The sequence below is a fragment of the Tachypleus tridentatus genome, chromosome 10 (genome assembly GCF_004210375.1).
Source record: "Tachypleus tridentatus isolate NWPU-2018 chromosome 10, ASM421037v1, whole genome shotgun sequence".
Taxonomy (NCBI): domain Eukaryota; kingdom Metazoa; phylum Arthropoda; class Merostomata; order Xiphosura; family Limulidae; genus Tachypleus; species Tachypleus tridentatus.
In genome coordinates, this window is record NC_134834.1 from 65,058,804 (window position 1) to 65,083,560 (window position 24,757).

Genomic DNA, 24,757 nt, shown 5'->3' on the forward strand with positions numbered 1-24,757 from the left:
CATTTGATCTTAAATGATGCATAACAGAAGCTCTGTCCTTTTATTGGTTGGTGTTTTCCATTTAAATTCTAAATTTCCATGATTTTGTTCATGTAAGTTGATTTGGTTTACTTGTTTTCCTTCATATAAACTGAGAGAAAAACAATAATCTATTGTAATACATATCTCCTTTAGCGGCAAAGTACGTAGTACAACGTGAACAGTACGGAGTTTACAATACATTAGAAGTATATTCACCAGTATACTTCAGATAAATCACCTTATTAACATGTATATAAACTGGGATTACTTCAGGCTGAACGGATAGTATAATAGGAGTATTAAAAGTTAAACGTTTGTTTACTACCTTTTTCTTGCTATCTTTTCCCACGCTTTTCTCAATGCACTATTGTACATCTACACTTATACAGAAGTGGAAGGTAGAAAAGGAACATGCACAAAAGACAAAGAATGAACGAAAGTAAATTTTATACTTAGTTTAAAAACCGACAAGAAAACCTTAAATAATAAATGAAATAAAAACAACTTACAAAATCATACTCACCGACAAACATGAACAATTATTTTCATTTTAACAAACAAATAGAATCAGCCCGCCTTAGATTATCTGATAGAAATCATATCATATGAAAATCCTATATAATATAAATATACATTAGTTCGACATAATTTCTTCTTAAGCCAAAAATCGGGGAGATGGTTAGTTAATATTAATAAAAATGTTTATGTTGTTGAACGATAATTTGAGCAATCTGTCCTTGAAATTAATAACAGTAAGAACTTAAGAACAATATCCGTGGATAACTTGGAGCTGTATACAAACATGTATGATTAGAATAACATAACAACAATTTCCAGGAATGGCGAATAAATTACTATTAGATAATATTCGCAAAATAACTAAAATAACAAATGAACATTACATAAGGGTGACAAATAAATTACTTCTGACTACAAGGTCTAGAATATGACTAGAATAACATAACAACAATACCTAAAGGTGGTGAATAAACTGCTGTTGACTGGACTTGGGAGTTTATAGAATTCATCATGCCTTCATACAGATGAAGACCCTCAGGCTTCAGTTGATCGCTCCCTGTGGATGAGACCACGGGAGAAAAGGGTTGTTCAGGAGGTGTCGGGAATTGTTGCAAGGGGTATGGAGAACCGTTAGGGATACCCGTAGTTAAATCGTTTTTCAAATCTTCCTGTTTCCCCCATTTAGGCCACATTTGGTGGAATAGAACAGGGGTATCTTGTAGTACACTTCTGGTTACCTGTTTAGAAGAATCAATCAATCAAAGTTCTCAAATAAATAACTAAACTAATCAGTTGATTTACTCTTATCATGTTAGATGCCAAGTAAAAAGAAAAAAACGATATTCTGGAATATTTTTGTAGGTTCGATATTTTATTACATGATACATACTTACAATGAAATCTATCAATATATAATATCTCTGTGGTTGTATTTAGTTTTCTCGTGTCTAATAAAAACGTTAAAATAACATCAAATAAATGACCCAAAATCATATTTCGATTAAAAATTTGCTTACGTTTGCGTACAGTTGGTCACCGTTATACTGAGTTCGTTGTCGCTTATAGTCTTCCTCTTGTATGGCATGATTAATATCAACTAGGTAGAAAAACAAGATAAACGCAAGCATTAGTAGAAACAAACTTTACAGAACAAGTACCTTATATTGAAACCGACATATCTGAGAAACGAGTTTCAACATCTAACGTACAAAGTTCTGTTATCACAACAGTTACCGTATCCAAAGAATAAAAGAACAACAGTAAACTGTGATACAACGATAAACAATAGCTTAGCGGTGGGTAAAGAACGTTCTCGAACCAGGTTAAAGATGTATACACCAGTCACAGTGAGAAAATATCACTTGTTTTAAAAGACACTATTGTAGTACTATTACGTAGATCTTCGTGCTTGCGTATTTAAGTGTGAGCGGGTGCTCGTGATTTGAAAAAAAAAAAACTTTTATTTTCACACGCTAAACAACGAAATAAAAGTTCCGTTTTTTTTGGAACTTCAGCGCAGAGTTACAAAAAGGACTATCTGCACATAGCTGTCTTTAAATTTATCACTTAACATCGCCTACTGCTAAGTCATGAGTTACTCTTGTCTTTTGTGAAAATGGAATTGACTGTCACACTTATAATACACTCACAACGGTTTCGCGACAAAGATGAGAGGATTATGGATCACAGCTTCATACTCCTGGCACGCGCAACCATAAAAAAAAAAAAAAAGAGAGAGAACACTTTCAAGTAAATTTTCTGAGTATCAAGATATGATAATATATTTAACTGATGAATTTTTAAAAAGTCTAAACAAAACTGAAGATAATTGTCTTTTTGCAAACGCTCATAATTGTATATATAAATACATGCAGGAGGCAAAAGAAAAGCAAACTGTCTTAATATCAAATACTAACGAATCACATTGTTTCTCAAAAACATAGAAGTCTATTATAAACCCTTCTTATAAGAACCACATAATAAAATAATGACAACATAACGTAAGTTTATAGGAATAGTTTTATTGAATTTGGTTCTAACGTTTCATTCGCTTCTAGCTGTGAACAACAAACAAGTGCACGTGAATATTCCAAAATTACGAAATTCGGCTCCAGCCAAGTTAAAATGGCTGTGAAACTTGGATACTATTAATACACGAGGGAAACGACTCACGTGATAAACTTTTGGGAACAAGAAGTTTTACTGTCTATAGCTGCACAGTCTTGGTTACGCGGTAGTTTACCAAGATTGTATTAAACAAAGCTGAAGCTTCTGAGCAAGTAAAAGCATTCAAAGAATCATTCGTATTTTCCTCTATAAAGATTATTGGTAGGGAATATCCTAGTGGCTAGCGTACCGGATTGCGATTCAGAAAGTTCCAAGATTCGAGTATCTGTATAACTCTGAACACGTTCTACACTTTGTTTATAACTGTATTAATCCATCCCCGATTCGGTTAAGATTAGTCGGATTGGCAGAGATTGCACGTAAATGGTTACCTTTTCTCTGGTCAACAGTTCTAAACAAAGGACAATTCAGCCTGAACCTCAGAGTTTCTGATGTATCGCGTAAAATGTAACTCGGGAGGAACATTCTAGATACTGTGGGGTTTCATAAGATGGTTTATATGAATATGGGATAGATTTTTTTTCTATTTAGTTAAAATTTCTCATCCATTTTAACACATTTCTCATAATTGATGACAAACATCTCATAAAAAAGTTAAATCTTTAAAAAGTACTGTTATAAAACAAATATGATACTATTTCATAAACAGCTTCGTTACATTTTTAAACAGAAAAAGTACCATGACAAAAACACTTTTTTTATAAATAGGTTCAAAATTGTAAAGAGTATCTGATTTCGAGTTTATGACGTAAGGTAAATACGTTAATCTGAACCATAGATAAAAAGTCATAACTAAAGGTGATGAAAGTTGAGAATTTTAATTGTTATAATAACAACACTTACATTTTTCAGTTAACAAAATATATAATTAGTTTGTTAGGTTGCAAAGCCTAACTACAGTGTTCAATCTCAGTATCTGTATATGTGACATGTTCAGCTTGAGGAAAATCTGGACTCACAGGTGTACCACAAACGAAAAAACAAAACAAAAAACACAATAGAATTACTTGTTGCTATTTATAACTTCCTCAACTTTTAAAATTTTAAATGAGAATTACCTATCCATAACAGGTTTCAGTTTGTTTTTGTATTTATTATGTACTGTATTCGGCTCTTAAAGTTTGAAAGGCGTATATATATATAAATATATGCCCCCTCAGTGAATCAACGGTAAATATACAGTCTTACAACACCTAAAAGTTGGTTTCAATACCATTGATGGACACAGCGCAAATAGTTTATTTTGTAGCATTCTGCATAGCAACAAACAAACCATACACACGTATATATATAGTAAAAGAAATGAATGTATGTAGTTTATAGTCTACATATTTGTAGGCCTGTAGTACGACTTTAGAAGTAATATAGATAAAATAAATTAGCTTTAACAGAGTTTGTGTTTGAGAAGAAAATTTGTAGTAGAACATAATTTATCTTATTATAAATCACAAGATGTTTAATTACAAATTACCAATTGCTTATGTTCTGTAGGCTAGAAATTTTGCGGGTGTAAAAACCTTGTTACTATTATCATAGTTTTAAAACGCTTTACATTTCCAACTACGTGCCAAGAGAAAGAAGCAGCTAATTAGAAAGATAGGGAGAGTAGACAAGAGTACCTTTGTATTTCCCATCTAAAGAAAGAACTCCAGTTCTACTGGAAAACAATATGAGTATATTGAACACAAGAATCGCTGTAAGATACTTGTAATGTCTTTTTTTTTTTTATCCAAGGTTTCTTGATTGACGGAAAACGAAGAGACCTCAATTTGAATAGGTGTTAAAACCATTAATTTACTAAGACAACGTTTGATTAACTTAACTAGTAGTAATAAGACGCTTTTTGACTACTTTCTCTGATGTGTAAGCTTGCCTGAAGATTAACGAGAATTGTATTTCTATGACAAAATTGTTTTACATTTTATTCAGGCTTTACTCTGAGTTTTACTAACGTTGTTTGTTTACGATAACCCATGCTACTTCACTTTCACTACTAATTCGTAGAAAAAATTATACCTTAGAATGAAAGCAGATAAAGCAGAAAATAAGAGAATGTGATAAATGAAAGGAAACTATCTATAAATACTTACTAAAATATTGAGTTCACTAATCAATTCGATTGCAGCCATAACTAAAAACTGCGATACTGTAAGAAATGTTTTTCATACTATTGCAACAGAGAGATAGAAACACTTGCTGTGTCATATTCTCTTGGCTACTAGTACGTTTTTCCTGAAGAAGATACTTTACTCTCTAGACTACTTACTGTAACATATCCTCCCAGGAAGACACCTGCTGTGGCGTGTTTTGTAGGTTGCTCAACTGTTTACAGAGACGTCTTGTGGGGTGGTTGGTATAAGGTGTTTAGCGTAGCAGTCTAATAGAGATGCCTGCTGTGTCGTATTCAGTGGGTTGCTGTAGAGTAAGCAGCTTTTTTTTTTTTGCTTTTTTAGAGGACAACTGAGTTGTTTACTGCTTAAGGTAGTTAGTTATCTAATGAAGAAAGCAACTAGGTTGCTTATTGTAAATTTCCTAGCGTAATTATGTAATAAGAAAGGCAACTAAACTGTCTACTATACGATGTTTCTCTTATATATCTAATAAAGAATACAACTGAATTGCTTATTGTAAGATATTTAGAATAAATACCTAATGTGAACAACTGACAAATGAGTTGTTTCTCTTATATGCTTACCAGAACTATCTAATGAACAAATGAGCTAAGTTGTTTACTGAAAGATGCTTCGCGTAACTATCATGAATTTGTAATGAGGAAGGTAACTGAATTGTTTGTTGTAAAATGCTTAGCGTAGCTATCTAACGAAGAAGAGAACTGAGTTTTTTTATTGTAAAATGCTTAGCGTAATTATGTAACCAAGAAGACAACTGAGTTGTTTATTGTAAGATGCTTAGCGCAGTATCTAATGAAGGCGAAAACTGCGGGTGTACGTTGAAGGATGTTTATTGTAATTGTTTAATGAAACATCTGCTGCGACATACTTTGAAGGATGTTTAATTAATATAACTGTTTAATGAAAAGTCTTTCTGTAACGATTCTTTAGGATTCATAATTAGAATAATCATCAAATGAAAACGTTTAGCGATGTATATGACTGGATGTTTAATTGTTGAAGCTGCCGATTGCAGTGTGAACTGTAGGATGTTTAGGTAGTATAGTTGTTTATTAAAGATGTCTACTGTGGCTTATATTTTCGGATGTTTAATTAGCCAAGCTGTCTAATGAAGACGTCTGCTTTATTATGTAGGCCATTGCTCTCAACTTTTTAACGAAGACGTCTGTTTCATTATTGATAAAAATATCATTTAACAAAATGTTACGACGCAAAGTAATTCCGTAATAATGCTTCTTTCCACAATAGTTGGTTAATCAAAAAGATTAATGGTTCAGCAGGCGTCAGTTTGATACCAATACATTTTTACTCTGTGTAACTGTTATAAAAACCGAGTTTTCTATAACATGCAAAGATCCAACAAATAAGTTCGTTTAAGAATCGTCGCGTAAAACTACACAAGGTGTTATCTGTGAATAACTGTCCCTAATGTTGAAATGATAAACTAAATGGACGATATACTAATCGACAGATCCTAGAACCAACTTTGAAGTACTTTTTGCGTGTTTCTCATCCATGTTTCTTTGTTAACTGATTTTGGATCCTCGGATTCAAAGTCCGAGCATACTCAACGCAATTCAACATTTAATCTAATTGAAAAATAGACATGTCTATTAATACCACTATCGACAAGAACAAGTTAGAAATTACTTTGAAGTAACCAATTCAAAATAATCAGTAAAATGATTTTTACTATTTCTTCTAAATGTTGATAAATAACATGAAGTAAGATACTTTATTCATTCCAAATTATCTCGAGTATTAAATACAGAATGATTTGTTTGTTTGTTTTGGAATTTCGCACAAAGCTACTCGAGGGCTATCTGTGCTAGCCGTCCCTAATTTAGTAGTGTAAGACTAGAGGAAAGGCAGCTAGTCATCACCACCCACCGCCAACTCTTGGGCTACTCTTTTACCAACGAATAGTGGGATTGACCATCACATTATACACCCCCATGGCTGGGAGGGCGAGCATGTTTAGCGCGACGCGGGCGCGAACCCGCGACCCTTGGATTACGAGTCGCACGCCTTACGCGCTTGGCCATGCCAGGCCCAATACAGAATGACTAAACACATTTGTAGATATAAAGTTGAGTACGTTATATCAAAACTGTTTTGAATATACGTATCGGCAAGTGATGTGACAACCAGACACAGCCGATATAAAGTAGCTGTGAAACGGAATGTACCAGACGTTTATTTTGACATTGTTCTGCGAATAGTGTGGTTGTCACCGAAAATTGAACATTTTTGGGAAGGGTATCTACCAGCATTTTCCAACACAAAATACACATATACACAGATCATAAAGAACGTATGAACATATTGGGGAATTAGGAGAAACACCTTGTAATTAACAGCTTTGAAAAACAAAGAAATAGGGATCAACTTGGTAGCCCAGGACTATTCAAAAAAAGATCTGCAACAAGTCGCGCTCCATTTGTAGCTATAAGAAGTAAGAATTTACAAACATAAAAATCAGTCGGGAAAGATATCCATGTGCCTCTGGTACCAACATAAACCACAATTAAAACAGTATTTATGTTTAGAAAAGAAGCAAACAGGGTAAAAGGCTCACTAAGATAAAGCTGCTAGTCAGTGCTTTTCGTTCAACCGTCGCATACTTGAAGCAGCTGGAGAACAAAGCGATTATTCGTGGTACTCCATACGAAGTCGTATCTGTCAAGTCTCCCGGCGCAGCATCTACGAATTCCTGTGCGATTAGACTATTTAAACGAGATGTATTATGTAAAGCAAAAGAGAGGAATGGCTTGTTTTGGGTAAGTCAATCTTACGACGGAGCCTTTTGCAATGGAATTTACATTGCAGGGCTATTGTCAAGATGCGTGATCGTCAGAACCAACACGACTGGAAGTGACAACATGGACTGTAACAATGTGTTAAAGCTACAAAATTATAGTCAACCCTCTGTATAGTTAAAACTTAAACTGTCTTTAAAAGGGTATTCATTAAATCTTTAACACAATTATTTGTATAACAGAATAACCTCATTACTCATCGCTACCTAGTGGAACAATAATATATCTGCGGACTTACAACGCTAGAAACCGGGTTTCGATACATGTGGCGGACTGAGCATAGGTAGCTATTGTGCATCTTTGTGCTTTCCTTGAAACAAAAAAAAATTACTCATCAAATTATCGACTTGTTTTTAAATCCTTCTCTACCACCGGGGTCCACATATGGCGTCTTATTAAGTAATTTTATGACCTCACTGAAACACTGATTTACATTATTTATGTAAAATTTGTAAGTGACATCAACAGTAATTATCGACATTAGCCGAAATATTTATGTTATATACGATATGTATAAATATTTTTAGTAAGTGCTATGCTGTTAGGGATTTTGGAGCCAACAAAGGCAAGAACTCACAAGTACTTGGTACGGAAATAGCTTTGAAAAATATTCTCAGTAAACTTGATGGAAACATAAATTATATGGATACGAATTAGTGTGTATTTGAAGGTCTTTTATTAAAATATTTTCTATCTTTTTCTTATACAACAGAATCAAATACAATCTAATGTGATGCTTACCGGTTATTATACTATTTCAAAACCAACTGCAGGCATTGTCTGTACGTATATCTACAGATTTTTATCAAAATGATTTACAAGCAATCGGATTAATTACAACCTACGGTCACCGAGAGCCAACTCCTTCTAAACCTAACTTTTCAAATAATTGTTGTAAATAAACAGTATTACATGTGTACATATATACATGTGTGTGTGTGTATCATAAAGTTTTATTGAAGCAACTAAACTGCTAGAAGACGAATATTTAACTATTTTCAAAGATTTATAACTTATACTTAAGTATATAAAAATAAAATTATTCTACTGCCCAAATAACAATTGTTAAAAAACAAAAAGTTGTACGAACTACGTGTGATTCAAGTCTTTCATAGCTTAGAGAAATCTCTTTATATATATCAAAACTGAAATGATGCTGATGTTAAACATAACATTTTGCTTAAAAAATCCACAAAATGTAAACCTGGCGTTTGTGTGAAAAGAGCATGTTTTATTTCATCCTGTTCGTAGCTGAATAGCAATGGAACTTATGGTATTCAGAATCACGTCTGTTGCCTATAGACAGACCACACAAAGTAGTGATTATGTTCAGTCGGTGAACTGTGTCGACGGTTGTGATACTCTTCGTCAGGGACGTTTCTCAATCAGCATTTTCAACTGTCAACCAGTTCGTAGTTATGGATAGTCTGAGTTACATCTGACAATTCCAATAAGAATTAAAGCTCTCTTCTATTGCAGATAAATCAAAATGGCGGACTGATATATATATGTGTGTGTGTGTGTGTGTGTATGTGTTCATAACGTATACCACAAAAAGTTCACAAAAATTTATTGTGTATTTATTTCCGGATATATTTTTATTTTTAAAATAATCCAAAAACAGATGTAAGATTACTTTAGTGAACTAAATGACAAAAATTTTGCCAGTTATATATAACAAAATGTTATTATTAAACCGAACCATTTCTAACCTCTTATTTGAAATATATTTCTATTTTTAAAGCTTTATTTATATTTCGTTCAGTAACTAAAAATAATTTTTAAAAAATCAGGAAATCTAACAATATAAAAGCAATATCTTACTGTGCAGTACAGAACATTTTCGAAATAGTGTAATACAACAGTTGAAAAATAAATTAAGGTTATTGTTTGCTTCTTTTAGCGCAAACCCGCACAATAGTGTATCTTATCCACTTGGGTACCATGTAAGTTATAAAGACAAATTTAAATGAACCTTGATGTTATGCTGAGTGTATAGAAGACATCATAAATATTAGTGTTATGAAGAAAATATAGAAAAAATCGCATGTAACATTTTACTTGAAGTATTATTATAGAATGTTCAACTTAACAAATATTTAACCTGCTGTTGCTCCTCACCCATGATACCACTAAAAACACGTTACAGTAAGTTGATTAGCGCTGAATAAAGAATGAAATTTTGCTTTTCAGAATAACGGTCAAACGAAGACTAATATGATCCGAATATTACATCTCTTACAAATGACACACTTATTGGATGGTGATTCCAATGAACAAATTCACAAACAATTCTCGCACACTCGCTATAGGTATGATTAGAAATATTTAATGTTTCCTCGAAATTGATATTGTTAACCTTGTTGGCACCTTATACATTCGTGGGCTAAGTAACCAAATCAGCGACTCTGATCTGTAAATACTGACTAAACGGTATGCTGCCTGACTGCAATATCTGTGGCCAAAAAATACTTAGTCCGGCACTTTGAATCGAAGAAGAGATTGTCTGTCACTTTTATAACTTGTTTACAAATTAATTGTGTGTGTTTTTGTATTTTGCACAAAGCTACATGAGAGTTATCTGCGCTAGCCGTCCCTAGCTTCGCAGTGTAAGACTAGAGAGAAGGCAGCTAGTCATTACCATCCACCGCCTACTCTTTGGCTACTCTTTTACCAAACAATAGTGGGACTGACCGTCACATTATAACGCTCCCACGGCTGAAAGGGCAAACCTATTCGGCGTGACAGGAATTCGAACCTGCAACCCTCGGACTACGAGTCGAGTGCCTTAACCACCTGGCCATGCAAAACATGTACAGCGGTATCATATTTCGAATGATGTGTTCTTAGATCCATAGCCTGTCACGCTAATCACCAAGACAACTATTTTCCAGGAAAGAAAATATTATTCAAATGAACATTTCAGAGTTGTTACTCAAGTATGTAGGATTGAATGCGAGCTTTAATAGAATTCTACCTTGTTAATGATGAAACCGAGTAAGAATTTACAGATTCTTTTATCGTACTATTTTATCTATAAAGACATATTCTATCATTTACTCTACAAATTTTGTATTTCTTTTAACTTTATTTTCCGTTTCCTTTCCCTTCGGGGCCCGGCATGGCCAGGTGGTTAAGACACTCGACTCGTAATCTGAGGGTCGCGGGTTCGAATCTCCGTCACATCAAACATGTTTGCCCTTTCAGCCTTGGGGGCGTTATATAATGTGATGGTCAATCCCACTATTCGTTGGTAAAAGAGTAGCCCAACAGTTTGCAGTGGGTAGTGATGACTAGCTGCCTTCCCTCTAGCCTTACACTGCTAAATGGACGGCTAGCGCAGAAAGACATCTAGTAGCTTTGCGCGAATTTCAAAAATAAACCAAACCATGATGTGGTAATTACTTACACTGCTAAATCTGAGGGTCGGCTAATCTCCGTCACATCAAACATGTTTGCCCTTTCAGCCTTGGGGCGTTATAATGTGACAATCCCACTATTCGTTGGTAGTAGTCTTTGGTGCGAAATGACTAGCTGCCTTCCCTCTAGTCTTACACTGCTAAATTGGGGACGGCTAGCAAACAAAAATTCCAAAAAACAAACAAACAAAACAAACACTCTACCCACTTAAGGACCAGGCTTTCTTAAGTGTCGAATTTGATGTCACAAGTGTTCTGAGGCAACTTTGTCTCACATAAACATATGATAATTTCTAAAAGATAGATGATGGATAGCTTTCCAAGTATATAATGTGTTGCGTTTGTATTAAGTTTCTCCATCAGACCAAGGAAGTAAAAAATGGTGTGATGTTAATAGCAACACATAGCCAGCAAAAATAAATTAATTTCAACACGTTTGTTGTTATCATTAACTGATAGGATAAGAGGAAATTGTATTCTCCAATAAAAATCACTGAAACCATGAACCTCTTTACGCGTTCTTCTCTACTTCAGTTTTTCTTCGGAGAAGAATATACAGAGTGCGTAATGCTTTTCCCTCCGTATTTAGCTTTCACCATGTGAAATGACCAGGGTAGTGTGGATTTAAAATGTATTAGTCACAAATCAACTCATTTTCCAGCAAGAAAAGCTCTTGAAAGTGGGATTGCGTAACAGGTGTGCATGTCTTTAACTGTATAACCAGCATTCAAATGGTGTGAGTGGTGGTAGTTTTAGGTTTGAATCATTGATAAATTACACAGTCAAATCTGTGAATGATAATTACGGGTCTATTTATAAAAACAGATAATTGGGGAGATGGTGAGATATGTGTAAACGAGTTCACAGAATAGGTGGAGGAGATCACCATTTTAATTCACCTCCTTATACGTGCTTTGAACTTCTTAATATTGTGCCACATTACAAGACATTACACTATAGCTAGATTTACTGTAGACATTTAAAGGAGATCACGTAACTTTCTACACCTGCCTTTGTTGATATACAAGAATAGTATATGCCTTTCGGTGATGGGTACCATATTCGTATGTTTAGAATGGATGGTAAACACAGTCGGCAGCTGAAATATTATCACAGAAAATAGGTAACAGAAGGAAACCTTCTTAAAATTTATTTGCTCCTTGATTTTTTACTCTAGTTACAATATAATATGGTAAAGTAGAATATGTGTGAAAACAGCATTCATCGGGGGTGATACCAGAGAATATAGTTCAAGTTCTAGGCTTTTGGCACAAGGTTTAAAGTAGTTATATTTTCAAGAACTGTATAAACCACACTTATAGAAGAAGAATTGTTTTAACTATTTTCCAGTTGAAAAATTGACTTTTAAGAAAGCTTGACGCCTATTTTGATCAAATGTATGGTGTGGAAACGTTAAATCTAAAACATTTCAATAAAAGTAATAATCCGTAAAATGATAAAACAACTCACCTTCGTGAATTTCATCGCGTTTTCGTTTATTGACACTTCCATTGGGATCTGCCGCTGCTATCCCCAGAATACCGTTGATAGAGTAAGACGGGCGCTGGTCGTGAGATGTGGCGGCAGAGTGGGTAATCACAGAAGTGGTATTGGACGGACTTTGGCTCGACGGGCTGCCGCCATTCATATGGTAAGATACATGTTTAGCCTTCTCCGCAGCTTTGTTACGTACAATCCTGAAATAGACGATTAGATAGTTGTTATTAGGGTTTAAGATTAAGTTTAGTTTTAAAAAGTATGGATATTTTTGGGTGATTATATATATGCAATCTAGCGTTATTATTGAAATGAATGATGACAAATATGAAAATGTAGCCTCAAAAACACTAATGTAAACTAATGTAAGCAGTTGTCAAGTTACAAAACACGTTTTGACAGGAAATGATTCCTAAAATAAGTAAACCACAGCATATGAGGTTCTCTACAAACAATCCTAAGAGGTTTTTTTTTACTTTATAATATCACTTCTCAACGTATGTTCTTTGACAACCTTCTAATGACCTTACTTTGTTGGCATTTTAGAAAATGTTGGGATGTATCATTAACATTTGTAATCGATTAGTTTTGCCTTGTTTTTTCAGATGGGGAGTCTTTTCTGAATGAAACGTTATCCCATTGAAAAAACAACGCAGGAGCAACCCATTACAGATTTCAATACTACAATCGTCTAATGATGGCTTATAATGGGACATTTTTCAGTTATTTGTAAACGGAAATCGTTAATTACGATGGTTATAGCACTTGACTCGTAATCCGAGCGTCACGGGTTCGAATCCTTGTCACACCAAACATGCTCTCTCTTTCAGCCGTGGGGCGTTATAATATTACGGTCAATCCTCCTATTCGATGGTAAAAGAGTAGCCCAAGAGTTGACCAACTGCTTTCCCTCTAGTCTTATACTGTTAGATTAGGGATGACTAGCGCAGATAGCCCTCATGTAGCTTTGCGCGAAATTCAAAACAAATAAACAAACTTATTCGACGAGAACGTACTGTTCATGGCGGTAACCTCGAATTGTGGCATATGTATTTTGTTACCATTTGAAAAAACACACGGCTGTACCATTGAAAAGCGCATAGATAAAATAACTAAGCTCGCGAAATACTTTCAAGATGTTTTTTTCATTAGCATTATTCTGTTCTTATTTTAAGCAGTATAACTTACCTACCACTAACCATAGTGACTGAATGATTTTAAGCGTTTCATATGAAACAGTTTATAATTTGCGGTCGTAACAATTCTTATAGATTTTTCGATTGCAGGTTAGTTTAATTAGACCTTGGTGATAGTAACATCACCGGGTTACAGCACTTAGGCTTAAAAAGTGATCTGTTTGTCTCAGGTCGGTAGATGTGTCTTCCAAATACTTATCAACCACGAAGAAATGATCTTGAATATAGATTGGCATAAAGCTTAAGTATGGTTTTGTTTTGTTGATAGAGGTTACCTTGGTTATAGAAACAGTTACGTAACTTATAAATGAGAAGAGAAAACTGGATATTCACATTATATAATAGAAAACTGAAAGCTTTTGACAGTCTGAAAACGACAAGATGTTGGACTAACACTAAATATCACAAAACTCTTGAATCCTTTATCGTGTTCTGGTATCCAACCTTTGTTAGCATCTTTCATAAACCGAGGTCAATAAGGGAGAGTGTCATCGTTTTTAATTAAGCTACAATCGTAAATAATTAGCAAACAATTAATTCAAATTAGAAAATGAAAAACTAATATATATATATATATGAAAACTAAGTGTTTGGAGTTAGCCTGGACGCTTTTATTCTACTCAATAATAACAATAATAGGTTGAACATTAGAACGGAATGTCTATACAGTATATCACTTGAAAGAACGAGACCTTCAAGTTACATCACAGCAGGATTATTTTCACTAGGCCTGGGCCTTGGGGCTGATATCCTCGGGCCTTACAAAACATCACACTGTGATTTTGGTTTACATTCTTTCATGGGTATCTTTATTTTATGTCTCCGCAACAATCAGTTCGTAGACATTTAAAAAGCTACAATATTACAGTTTGATTTTCCATATATTTGTGATTAAATTTCATTATTTTCAATAAACAAACACGACTTTATCATTTTATAATTTGGTTTTTTTTTCTATCATTTTGGTAAAAACATAATAATAATTAAACCCCCTGTTTGAAAGTTCACTGCATTTCTTTTCTCTCTTTCTTTCTTTTCTGGCTGATTAACATTTTTTTCATTATTTTTGTCGACTTCAGCATGTTGACTTTCATATAGGCGAATTTTGTTACGAAATTGGTTGTTAATAGAGTTCGTAACTTAAAATGTAAATAGTAGGGCTGGGGGACTTTTTTCGGTTGCAGGGACGCAGACTTGGTTAATTCGGCACTGGGTTACACTAGATTAAATTAATCGTGTGCAAAGCTATTAACAGCGAGTCACTGTTACTCTGTGACTTTTCAAAAATTCTCTTAACTGACGAACACCAGGGTTTCCACGATAGATATTCAGACTTAATGAAGTACACGGTCTTTACGAAGATGGCCCTTGAGATATTCCAGTTCCTACTCGTATTTCTACATGCTGCAATGGCTATGTGTCTAATCGACATACAGTTTCGTTACAAATTTAGCGTGAAGGTTTTTTCTTAAAGGCGGTTATAGTGACTGCACTAGACTTCTTGGGCATGCATTACAAGCTATGTTATCAACTGTAAAATGCAAACATTTTGTTAACAAAGGGCTCGTATTTCTTGAGAGATTTCCCGCCTAAAAAAATCCCTTATCACTAAGTTCCCATGTTGCTTGAGTGAAGATTAGTTTACAATGCTATAAAGAGAAACAGTTAAATAACTCATAAATGCGTACAAAGTTTGTAACAATGAGAACCATGGGGTCTTCATTAGCTAGGTTAGTCAGTTTTCACTTGTTGTTGAGTGATGAATCTGTAGGTTGTCGCTACATAACTAATTAGCGAACGAGTGATTATCTTTGTGCCGGGATCACTCAGAATTTAGATGCTTGTCTGAATGGTACAGTTACAAGAGGTTGCATGAACCAAGCTTTTTATATATAAGTTGGAAAACGTTTGTATCAGAACTAGATCTGTAAATTCCAGAATACACAGGAAACAACGGAAACGTAACAACGTGAGAACCATTTATAGCTTAATTGGAAATAAAGAAAAACGTAAGAAAAAATATTCAAGTATAGTGCAACGTCACGCAAAAAAAGAAAGTAAAAAACGGGACGCCAGACGGGTATTATCAAAGTGTGGGGTAACGTCAAAAAGAAACAATAAGAAAGAATAATATATATGTAAAAACGGCTGGTTTGGGTTGAGAATTTTTTTTATGTAGAGGAGCGAGAAACGTTTCGACCTTCTTCGGTCATCATCAGGTTCACAACTACGAGAATATGTCAGGTAACATAACAAAAAAAACAATGTAAAAGCAACAAGAAAACTGTCACTTATTAACGTAAGGTCGTGTAGGCGAATTACTGACTAGAAAATATCTAAGTACAGTGAAATATCTTGGCAAATAATGGAAAACCAAAGAACGTGTGTGTTTTTTTTATAGCAAAGCCACATCGGGCTGTCTTCTAAGTCCACCGAGGGGAATCGCACCCCTGATTTTAACGTTGTAAATCCGTAGACATACCGTTGTACTAGAGGAGGGCGAAAACCAAATATAAAATGTCCAAGTACATAATTTAAGAACGAGGAAAACAATAGAAATGGAACAAGAAAATATCTTCAAATACGAGGTAACTTCTCACCTACATGATTTGAGGAAGAGGGGGATATCCCCTTTAATATGAAACATATTATAATTTGTGTTCATAACAATTCTTATGGACATTTAGATTTCAGATCGAATTTTAATTAGACCTCGGTTATAGATACAGTCATGTGAAAAAGTTAGGACACCCTATGAAAGCCTGTGTATTTTTGTAACATTTTTGGATATACAGATATTCAATCTCAATTTTAACAATACTGAGAGATTATAGGAATATAACTAAACAATTAAAACTGAAAAAAAGACTTTTCAAGATCTTCTGTAAATGTAATTCTACAGAAATGCATATTCTGAGGAAAAAGTTAGAACACCCCCACATTTATTCCCACTTAAAATGGCTCAACTCACACACAGGTGTATCACACCAGGTACACATGATTAGAAGATCGTTACTCAGCATTTTGAATGAGGCTTGCCCTATTTAAACCTCAGACATTTAGTTTTGTGTGCTTCTGACTGTTGAAGTGAGAGTGAGCACCATGATGAGAGCAAAAGAGCTGTCTGAGGCCTTCAGAAAGAAATTTGTAGCAGCTTATGAGTCTGGTAAGGGATTTAAAAATACCCCAAAAGATTTTGAAATCAGCCATTCCACTGTCTGGAAAATAGTCAACAAGTGAAGAGCTTTCAAAACAACTGCCAACATGACCAGGTCTGGTCGTCCAAACAAGTTCACCCCGAGAGCAGATCGCAAGATGTTAAAAGAGGTCTCCAAACACCCTAACATGTCATCACGGGACCTACAGCAGGCTCTTGCTACTGTTGAAGTGAAAGTGTATGTCTCTGCACAAGACTGCACAAGTTTAACTTGCATGGGAGGTGTGCAAGGGGGAAACCTTTGCTCTCTAAGAGAAACATCTAGGCCAGACTGAAGCTTGCCATAGAAAATGTAGACAAAGACCAGGACTTCTGGAATAATGTTCTTGGACAGATGAGTCCAAACTTGAATTATTTGGAGACCAGAACAGAGAATATGTTTGGCGTAAACCAAATACAGCATTCCAGAAAAAGAACCTCATACCAACTGTAAAGCATGGAGGTGGAAGTGTCATGGTTTGGGGCTGCTTTACGAAAATTAAAGCTGAAGCGAAACTGGACCCTGCAACACGACAATGACCCAAAACATACCAGTAAATCCACCAAGGACTGGCTAAAAACTAAGAAATGGAGAGTCCTGGAATGACCGAGTCAAAGCCCAGATCTTAATCCCATTGAGATGCTGTGGGGTGACTTGAAACGGGCTGTACATGCAAGAAACCCCTCAAACATCTAACAGCTGAAATAATTGTGCATTGAGGAGTGGGGCAAACCTTTTTCAGACCGATGTCAGAGACTGGTAGATGGCTACAAGACGCGTCTCATTGCAGTTATTTCAGCCAAAGGGGGTAACGCTAGTTATTAGGGGTAGGGTGTCCTAACTTTTTCCTCAGTTAGAATATGCCTTTTTGTAGAGTCACATTTACAGAAGATCTTGAAAAGCCTTTTCTTCAGTTTTAATTGTTTAGTCATATTCCTATAATCTCTCAGTATTGTTGAAATTGAGATTAAATATCTATATATCCAAAAATGTTACAAAAATACAGAGGCTTTCATACGGTGTCCTAACTTTTTAACATGCCTGTATGTCTTAGCATAAAAAAATTAAATAAACAACAACTAAAACGTGTACATAGATCAGAGGACAAGATCCATTAAATAAACATTTCAAAACGTACACGTACATATATAACAATATATTCAAGATCATAAGAAAGGCTTAAATAAAGTACTAAAAAGAACAATCTCTCAACAAAAGTTGCTTTGAAAATATTTGGAAACTGGGTATTCATATTGTATAATAGAAAAATTCAGAGCCGTCTGCATATCTTTCATTAAGAAAAGTAATAACAGTGAGCAATTTTACCATGTTAAACACTTGAATTGTCTTGAAGCTTACACTAAAGGAAAATATTATTTTACCATGTTAAATACGTATATGATAATATAGTTTACACTACGGATAAGTAAAGTTACCATGTTAAACATTTGCATTTTTTCTTAGGTTTACACTACAGTAATAAATATTTTTACCGTGTTAAACACATCTTTTCAATAGCACTTACTCTCCGAACAGGTAATTTTACACTGTTGAATTCCTTCCTGTTGATAGACATTACACTAGGGGCAAGTAATTTTATAATATTGAACACTTGCGCGTGTTAGAGCATTTTCGAAAGCGATAATTTTACCACGTTGAAAACTTATTTGATGATAAAGCTTGCACAATGGATAGGTAATTTTACTATGTTTAACACGTACACCTTGCTTGAGCTGTCACTATAGAAATGTATAATTTTATGGAATGGATTCCTGTTTTTCGATAAAGTTAATTCTCTTGAACACTTGTTTTCATTGCAGTTTACACTGTGAACAGGTAATTTTATATCGTTGAACACATACCTGTTGATAGAGCTTACACTAGGAATGTTATCTTGATCGCAGATTCCGTCAGCTAGAAGTCTGTCGCGGATCTCCCAAGCAAACATAGTAGGGTTTTGTTTTTTGTAGTTAGAAATAGCATCCACAACCTTTGGTGTCGCTACTTTAGGCTTACTGCCACCAATAACCCCAGGTTTGATTGACCCTGTCTCATAAAATCTTCAAGAGATAAAACAAGAAACTAACATATTAGTAATGTAGCGAATGAATATGTAGCTTAGATAACCAAATTAAAAATGCTGAATTCTCTACATGTTTTATGTGAATTATATGTGTAAATTTATGAAATAAAGTTGTTACACGAGTAAATAAAAGAATTACAACGGAAATATATTTAATTTACAGATAATATTTATCCGAGATCAAATAGAAACATTTTGTTTATGGAGAAAGAAAATAAATAGAAGCACTCAATAAATATAATTTTCGCCAAACTCATCAATCATTTTTCTTTTTTATGTTACTGTTTTAGGCTTATACAGGGTGTTCGGAAAGTCGCTGTGCACTTATATATTTATTAACAGACAAAACTGCACAATGACTTTCCGAACACCCTGTATAAGGCGCAACCATGTGGAAATGGAATTACAATGAACATCACCCAAATGGTAAAACACACTGAACAATACTGATTTTAGAAAACTTTATCAAAGCAGTAAAAGTAAGTGTTTGCAATGGAAATACTTACATTGATAAAATAATAAATAAACAAAACACGTTAAGAGCTTGAATTTCAAATCTGTAATAGACTATTTTATAAATAGGTGAAGAAAATGATGTAAACTTCAAAATTCCATTAACTTAATACATACTAATAGATTGTACGAATGTCTGAACAGGTGTTGGTTGGCGTTAGATTAAGCATTTTGTTTTTCTAACATTGAACTAAATCAAACCATTAAAGCACACAAAGTTATTATAATCATTATTATACAAGAGAAACGCGTTTTATATTATCTACGCTGTTGTTATTTTGAATTAAGCACAAAGCTACACAATGGGCTATCTGTGCTCTGCCCTCCTTAATATTATCTAACAGTTTGGTGTTGAAGTTTCTATTCTAAGGTGAAAACGATTGAAATAAAAGTTAAAAATATCTCGAATAATTATTGATGAAAAATATGATAACCGTATTATGTGTTTTAGAGTTTTTAAATTGTTTATACATTTTATATTTTGCTTCAACTGAACATGAATAAGTCTATTAAATTTAAATTATAATTATTAGATTTTCATTCATATGCATTCGAGATAAATAACTATGAAATGAATGGAAGTTAATATTTGATAAACCTTCCAGCATCCAGTCGATTCTTAGATAACTTGTATTCGTTAATCAAATGAAAGTGAAATAAAACGTTTGTTTATTTATCTTAATCTCTAAACATAACAACCATGTAACAGATTTTTATTATTTTAATCAACTTGTGGGTATGATATTTTTAAACCGTGAAGTTCGACAAATCGTACTTATTTAACTTCAGTCTTCTGAAACGAATTTTTTGTGTATGCATACATAAACAGAGACTCGTGATGACAGAAATGGAATAACTGACGTGACACTTTTGCGCCTGAATCTTCAAAACCTATTTTAGCGCATCCAATACAATCCAATACAATTCGCTGACAACGCTGCATATATATCGTGAGAGCATCGGGTTTGCGATGAACACAACTGCTCTTTTTATTGGGACACAACGTGAACAGAAGCAAGACTTTTCGACAGCTGTTGCAAGGTGATATTTTCAAACTGTGCCAACTGCTCCCACACACTCATTACCCGTTTCTGTATCCTACAAGAACTTTTTTCCTAAAGCTAGAGTTGTCACTGAGAGAGCACGTGCAAGAACACGACCAGGTACAGTGACGAGGATCCCATTCTACTCGTATTTTAAACGTAAATACGCAGATATCTTCGGACTAAATTTCCACATTGCAAATGTACTGAGCTACATGAAGAAATTGTGGTTTTATCTCAGTACAACCACACTGCTTTGTTTTCTTTTCTGAGTGTGATATGACAGAATTTAAAGTTATATTCGTCCATAAGCGCATTTCAACAGTAAGAAAAATGCATTCGTTGCGCGTTGTTTAAAACCTTAAAATTTCCTTCAGTGATTGCGTACGTGCTACACTCGTTTTATTCGACACTGATTAAAAAACTAAACAATGACTAATAGAGATAAGACAACGCTAAAGTCTGACAACGATAAGACAATTGCAATCCGGTTGAATTAAAACTGGATTAACATCAGAGATCACAAAACTTTTGGTTTGTTTGTCTGTTTTGAATTTCGCGCAAAGCTACACACGGGTTATTTGGGCTAGACGTCTCTAATTTAGCAGTGTAAGATTAGAGAGAAAGCAGCTAGTCATCACCACACACCACCAACGAGAAGGGGGATTGATCGTCACATTATAACGTCCCAGGGTGAGCATGTTTGATGTGACGGGGATTCGAACCTAAGAACCTCAGATTACGAGTCGCGCGCCGTAACCACCTGGCCATGCCGAGCCCACAAAATTCCTGAATTCTTTATCGTGTTTGGCCTTAGCAGTCAGTAATTTAGTTTACCCTTTTCTTATTCAACTATTATGTGTTTAATTTTACACCGTTTACTTAGCTTTAGCTATCTTATATAAATGAAGTTAAGAGCTCTTATTTACTTTTAAACGAAATTGACAAAAAAGTAGTAAATACATTCTCTGATTGAGCATCAGTATTTGTTCGATGATATCCAACTTTGCCTAGTTACTATACTTAACGAATTTGTTGAATAATCAACAAAACAAGACTATTGTAGTCTATAGGTTCATGTGAAAATCATGATTGTCATTGAGAAAAAAAAATTATTAAAATGCATTCTCTTAAAATATTTCAATTGAGTCTAATCAAATTTTTTTCTTATGTTTACCGTTATTGAATTCGAACAATGAAACGTGATGTATGTAAACAAGCTATAGCTAAATTAGCTCTTCTTATATAACTAGTTTACACGCCTACATATTCAAGTCGTTTAATTATAGAGATTATAAGAATCTCAAACATAATTTTGCTTTAAATCGTTTTCATACATATATAAGGATGTCAAATCCATATTAATCTCTAGCTATTCTTAAGAGAATTATCGACCTCAGTGAAATACTTATGAGTATTTTCGTCAGCTTGATTTTGAGTTAAGTGAGTAATAACGTTTATGATGTATATTAGAGCGCATATCTGAGTGTTGGAAGTCCGGGCGAAGTCTTAACTGACATTCTATCTGTATGCTCTTCAGTGAAAACGTTGTGAAGTAAATTACATTTTACAAGCAGATGTCTTTAGCAAACTGCATAAAATCTGTGGGATTCGAGCAATCACACCTGTCCTTTCCGGTCCCATTAGTGCATGAAAAATTCATGGCGAAACCTGATGATACTCAGTTCACGTACATACATAACAATTACTTGCATATAACTAACAAAAATATATTTTTGTAACTGATAAATTAGTGAGTTTCAACTGCGTTTACTATATAGTTTATAGCCAAATATAGTGTGGCCCAAAATCTTTTCATGTCAACCAACTTAACTGAAGGTGTAATTTTCTGTTTCGGGAACATATTCTCTGCTGTTTACTCATGCGTTGTTCTGTATCTGTACTCATGTGTCATGTAATCCTACAATTGTAAAACTGCATCACGATGAACCATTATGATTTTCCTGGGAGGGGGTAAGTGTAATTATCGAAAGTTCAAGGTAAAACGAATTGCGTATAATTGTGTTATGAATCATGCAACATACACAGACATACAAAAAATAGATGTATATATATAAATTATAACCAGAAATGTGTATATCATACATGTATTTATGTGTGTGTGTGTTCACATTACATTCTATGTGTTGTTACAAGGAGTTAACTTTGTTTCAGATACATGTTAAACTGCGCCACTTTGTTTTTACAGAAACATTGTGTTTTAATAAATTTGGGTGGGGGAAATGAGTCAGCTAATAGACATATTGAAGGAAAACATAACAAACATTTTTAAACTGTTTTAGAAGAGCCAGTTTATAGTTTCTTCAACATAAGAGAAGTTAGAAAGTTTAATTTTCAGTAAATTACATGTTGCAATTGGTTCACAAATTTGCGGTGGCGGAGACAACGTTCTGCTTCACCCAAATGATGCTTAGTCGTACTGAGATCCAACGACTATTTTGGCAAAGAAGCACGAGTAAAGTTAGTTTCGTGCTAGTCTAGTCAATTTCGGACAATAAAAAGCGAGACAGACTGTTGAAAACTTGTGTGTCAATATGAAACTTCAGCACTGGATGGTAGATACCAGCTGCATTGACGTTGTGGACGCCATCTTGGTCTTTTAAATAAACCAAATCATCTAACACTTGCCAAATCAACTTCCTCCATGTCATTACACTACTACAGAAGCTTACACTGTTTGTTTTGAATTTCGCGCAAAGCTACACGAGGGCTATCTGTGCTAGCCGTTCCTAATTTAGCAGTGTAAGACCAGAGGGAAGGCAGCTAGTCATCACCACCCACCGCCAACGCTTGGGCTGCTCTTTCACCAATGAATAGTGGGATTGAAATGCCTCCACGGCTGAAAGAACGAATACGTTTGGTGTGACGGGGATTCGATCCCGCGACCCTCAGATTACGAGTCAAGTGCCTTAACCACCTGGCCATGCCGGGCCTAAACTGTTGAAGTAAGGCAGTAAGGCTGAAGTATTCCTTCTTATACGATTTTCTTCTTGTTTTCCATAAGAATATAAAAGAGTCAAACAAAACTATTCACCACATGTAACACGATTCCATGTCATTTACTGATCAACATTTAGGCTCTAAACACCATTGAAACAGCGCTTTCCTGTTTGAACTTGAAATTCGCAATTATTTTTTTGCTATGTGACAATTTTTAAACAACTTGCATAGTATAAATAAAGACAGTTGAATGCGCTGTTTTAAAGAATCTGTCAATCGAGACATAGAAATTGTCTGATGTCTCTTGCATTGTTCAGTTTTTTTTCATTCAGTTAGTTAGCAATGGTTGATTGTTACTGTTTATTTTGAACGTCACTGCTGATAAATTTTGATGATAAATGTATTTTACGTGCCAGTCAATTAAATTATTTTTACCAACGAAATTTCTGCTTGATGGCTATCAACTATCTTGCCTCTTTGAAATTCGAAGAAACACTTGATCTTATCTATTGTATTGCAGATAAAGATCAACATTAATATTTCTTGGCACTTAAAGAGCAATTATTTGACACGTTACACGACCAACCTTGTTTATATATGCAAACAAATGGAGTATTTTACAAATGTATTAACGCAGAAGTTTTAATAACAACTCTTTCAATGTATAATAAACTTCATAAACCAGTTAACATGTATATTGTTATTTGTTTAGCAATAGTCTGTTTTTTATAAGTTTGTCAATCATTGGTTCATATCAATGATTTATGTGACTTATACGACCAACCATTTTGTAATAACCAAACTCTGTTTTCAGTTTTCGTGTCCACATTGTAGCTTAATTACGACTGACACTTGTATTAAGAAGATTTTATATAATTTAGAAATTAATGTAATCAACTCTATATCGTCAATAATATACGCAGGAACATCATAGATGTGACAGCAAAGGTGCGATTTGAACTTTAGCATCACGCGCTTCCAGTTTATTTAAGGATCTTTTTTGGCTAGTTCTGTTTACTCCGTCTGACACTCTTCACAGTCATATTACCAGTTTCAAGAGGAGGCGGAGAAAGGAGGAGCCGAAGGCTAATTATTTCGTTTTCTTCGTCGGGAGTGTTTAAAGCATATTTCTGAATTAGCTGAGAATTCGCGGCGAAATCCGATCCTTGGAGCTCCGAGCAGTCGCCGTAATTTGTCCGAAATTACTCTCTGTATTCAACATTTACATGA

At 34.4% G+C, this 24,757-nt stretch overlaps 1 protein-coding gene across 8 annotated transcripts in view; it reads right to left on the bottom strand.

Annotated features, from left to right (window-relative positions):
* The window catches only part of LOC143229463 (paired box protein Pax-5-like), a 74,601-nt gene that overhangs the window by 12,367 nt on the left and 37,477 nt on the right, over nt 1–24,757 (bottom strand). For all 8 annotated transcript variants that reach the window (XM_076461811.1, XM_076461816.1, XM_076461814.1 and 5 more), the window contains 4 exons: nt 18,790–18,987; nt 12,508–12,734; nt 1,557–1,636; nt 995–1,277 (listed from right to left, as the gene is read on the bottom strand). In XM_076461811.1, coding sequence (XP_076317926.1) covers nt 995–1,277; nt 1,557–1,636; nt 12,508–12,734; nt 18,790–18,987 — 788 coding nt within the window. The remainder of the gene's footprint in view (nt 1–994; nt 1,278–1,556; nt 1,637–12,507; nt 12,735–18,789; nt 18,988–24,757) is intronic.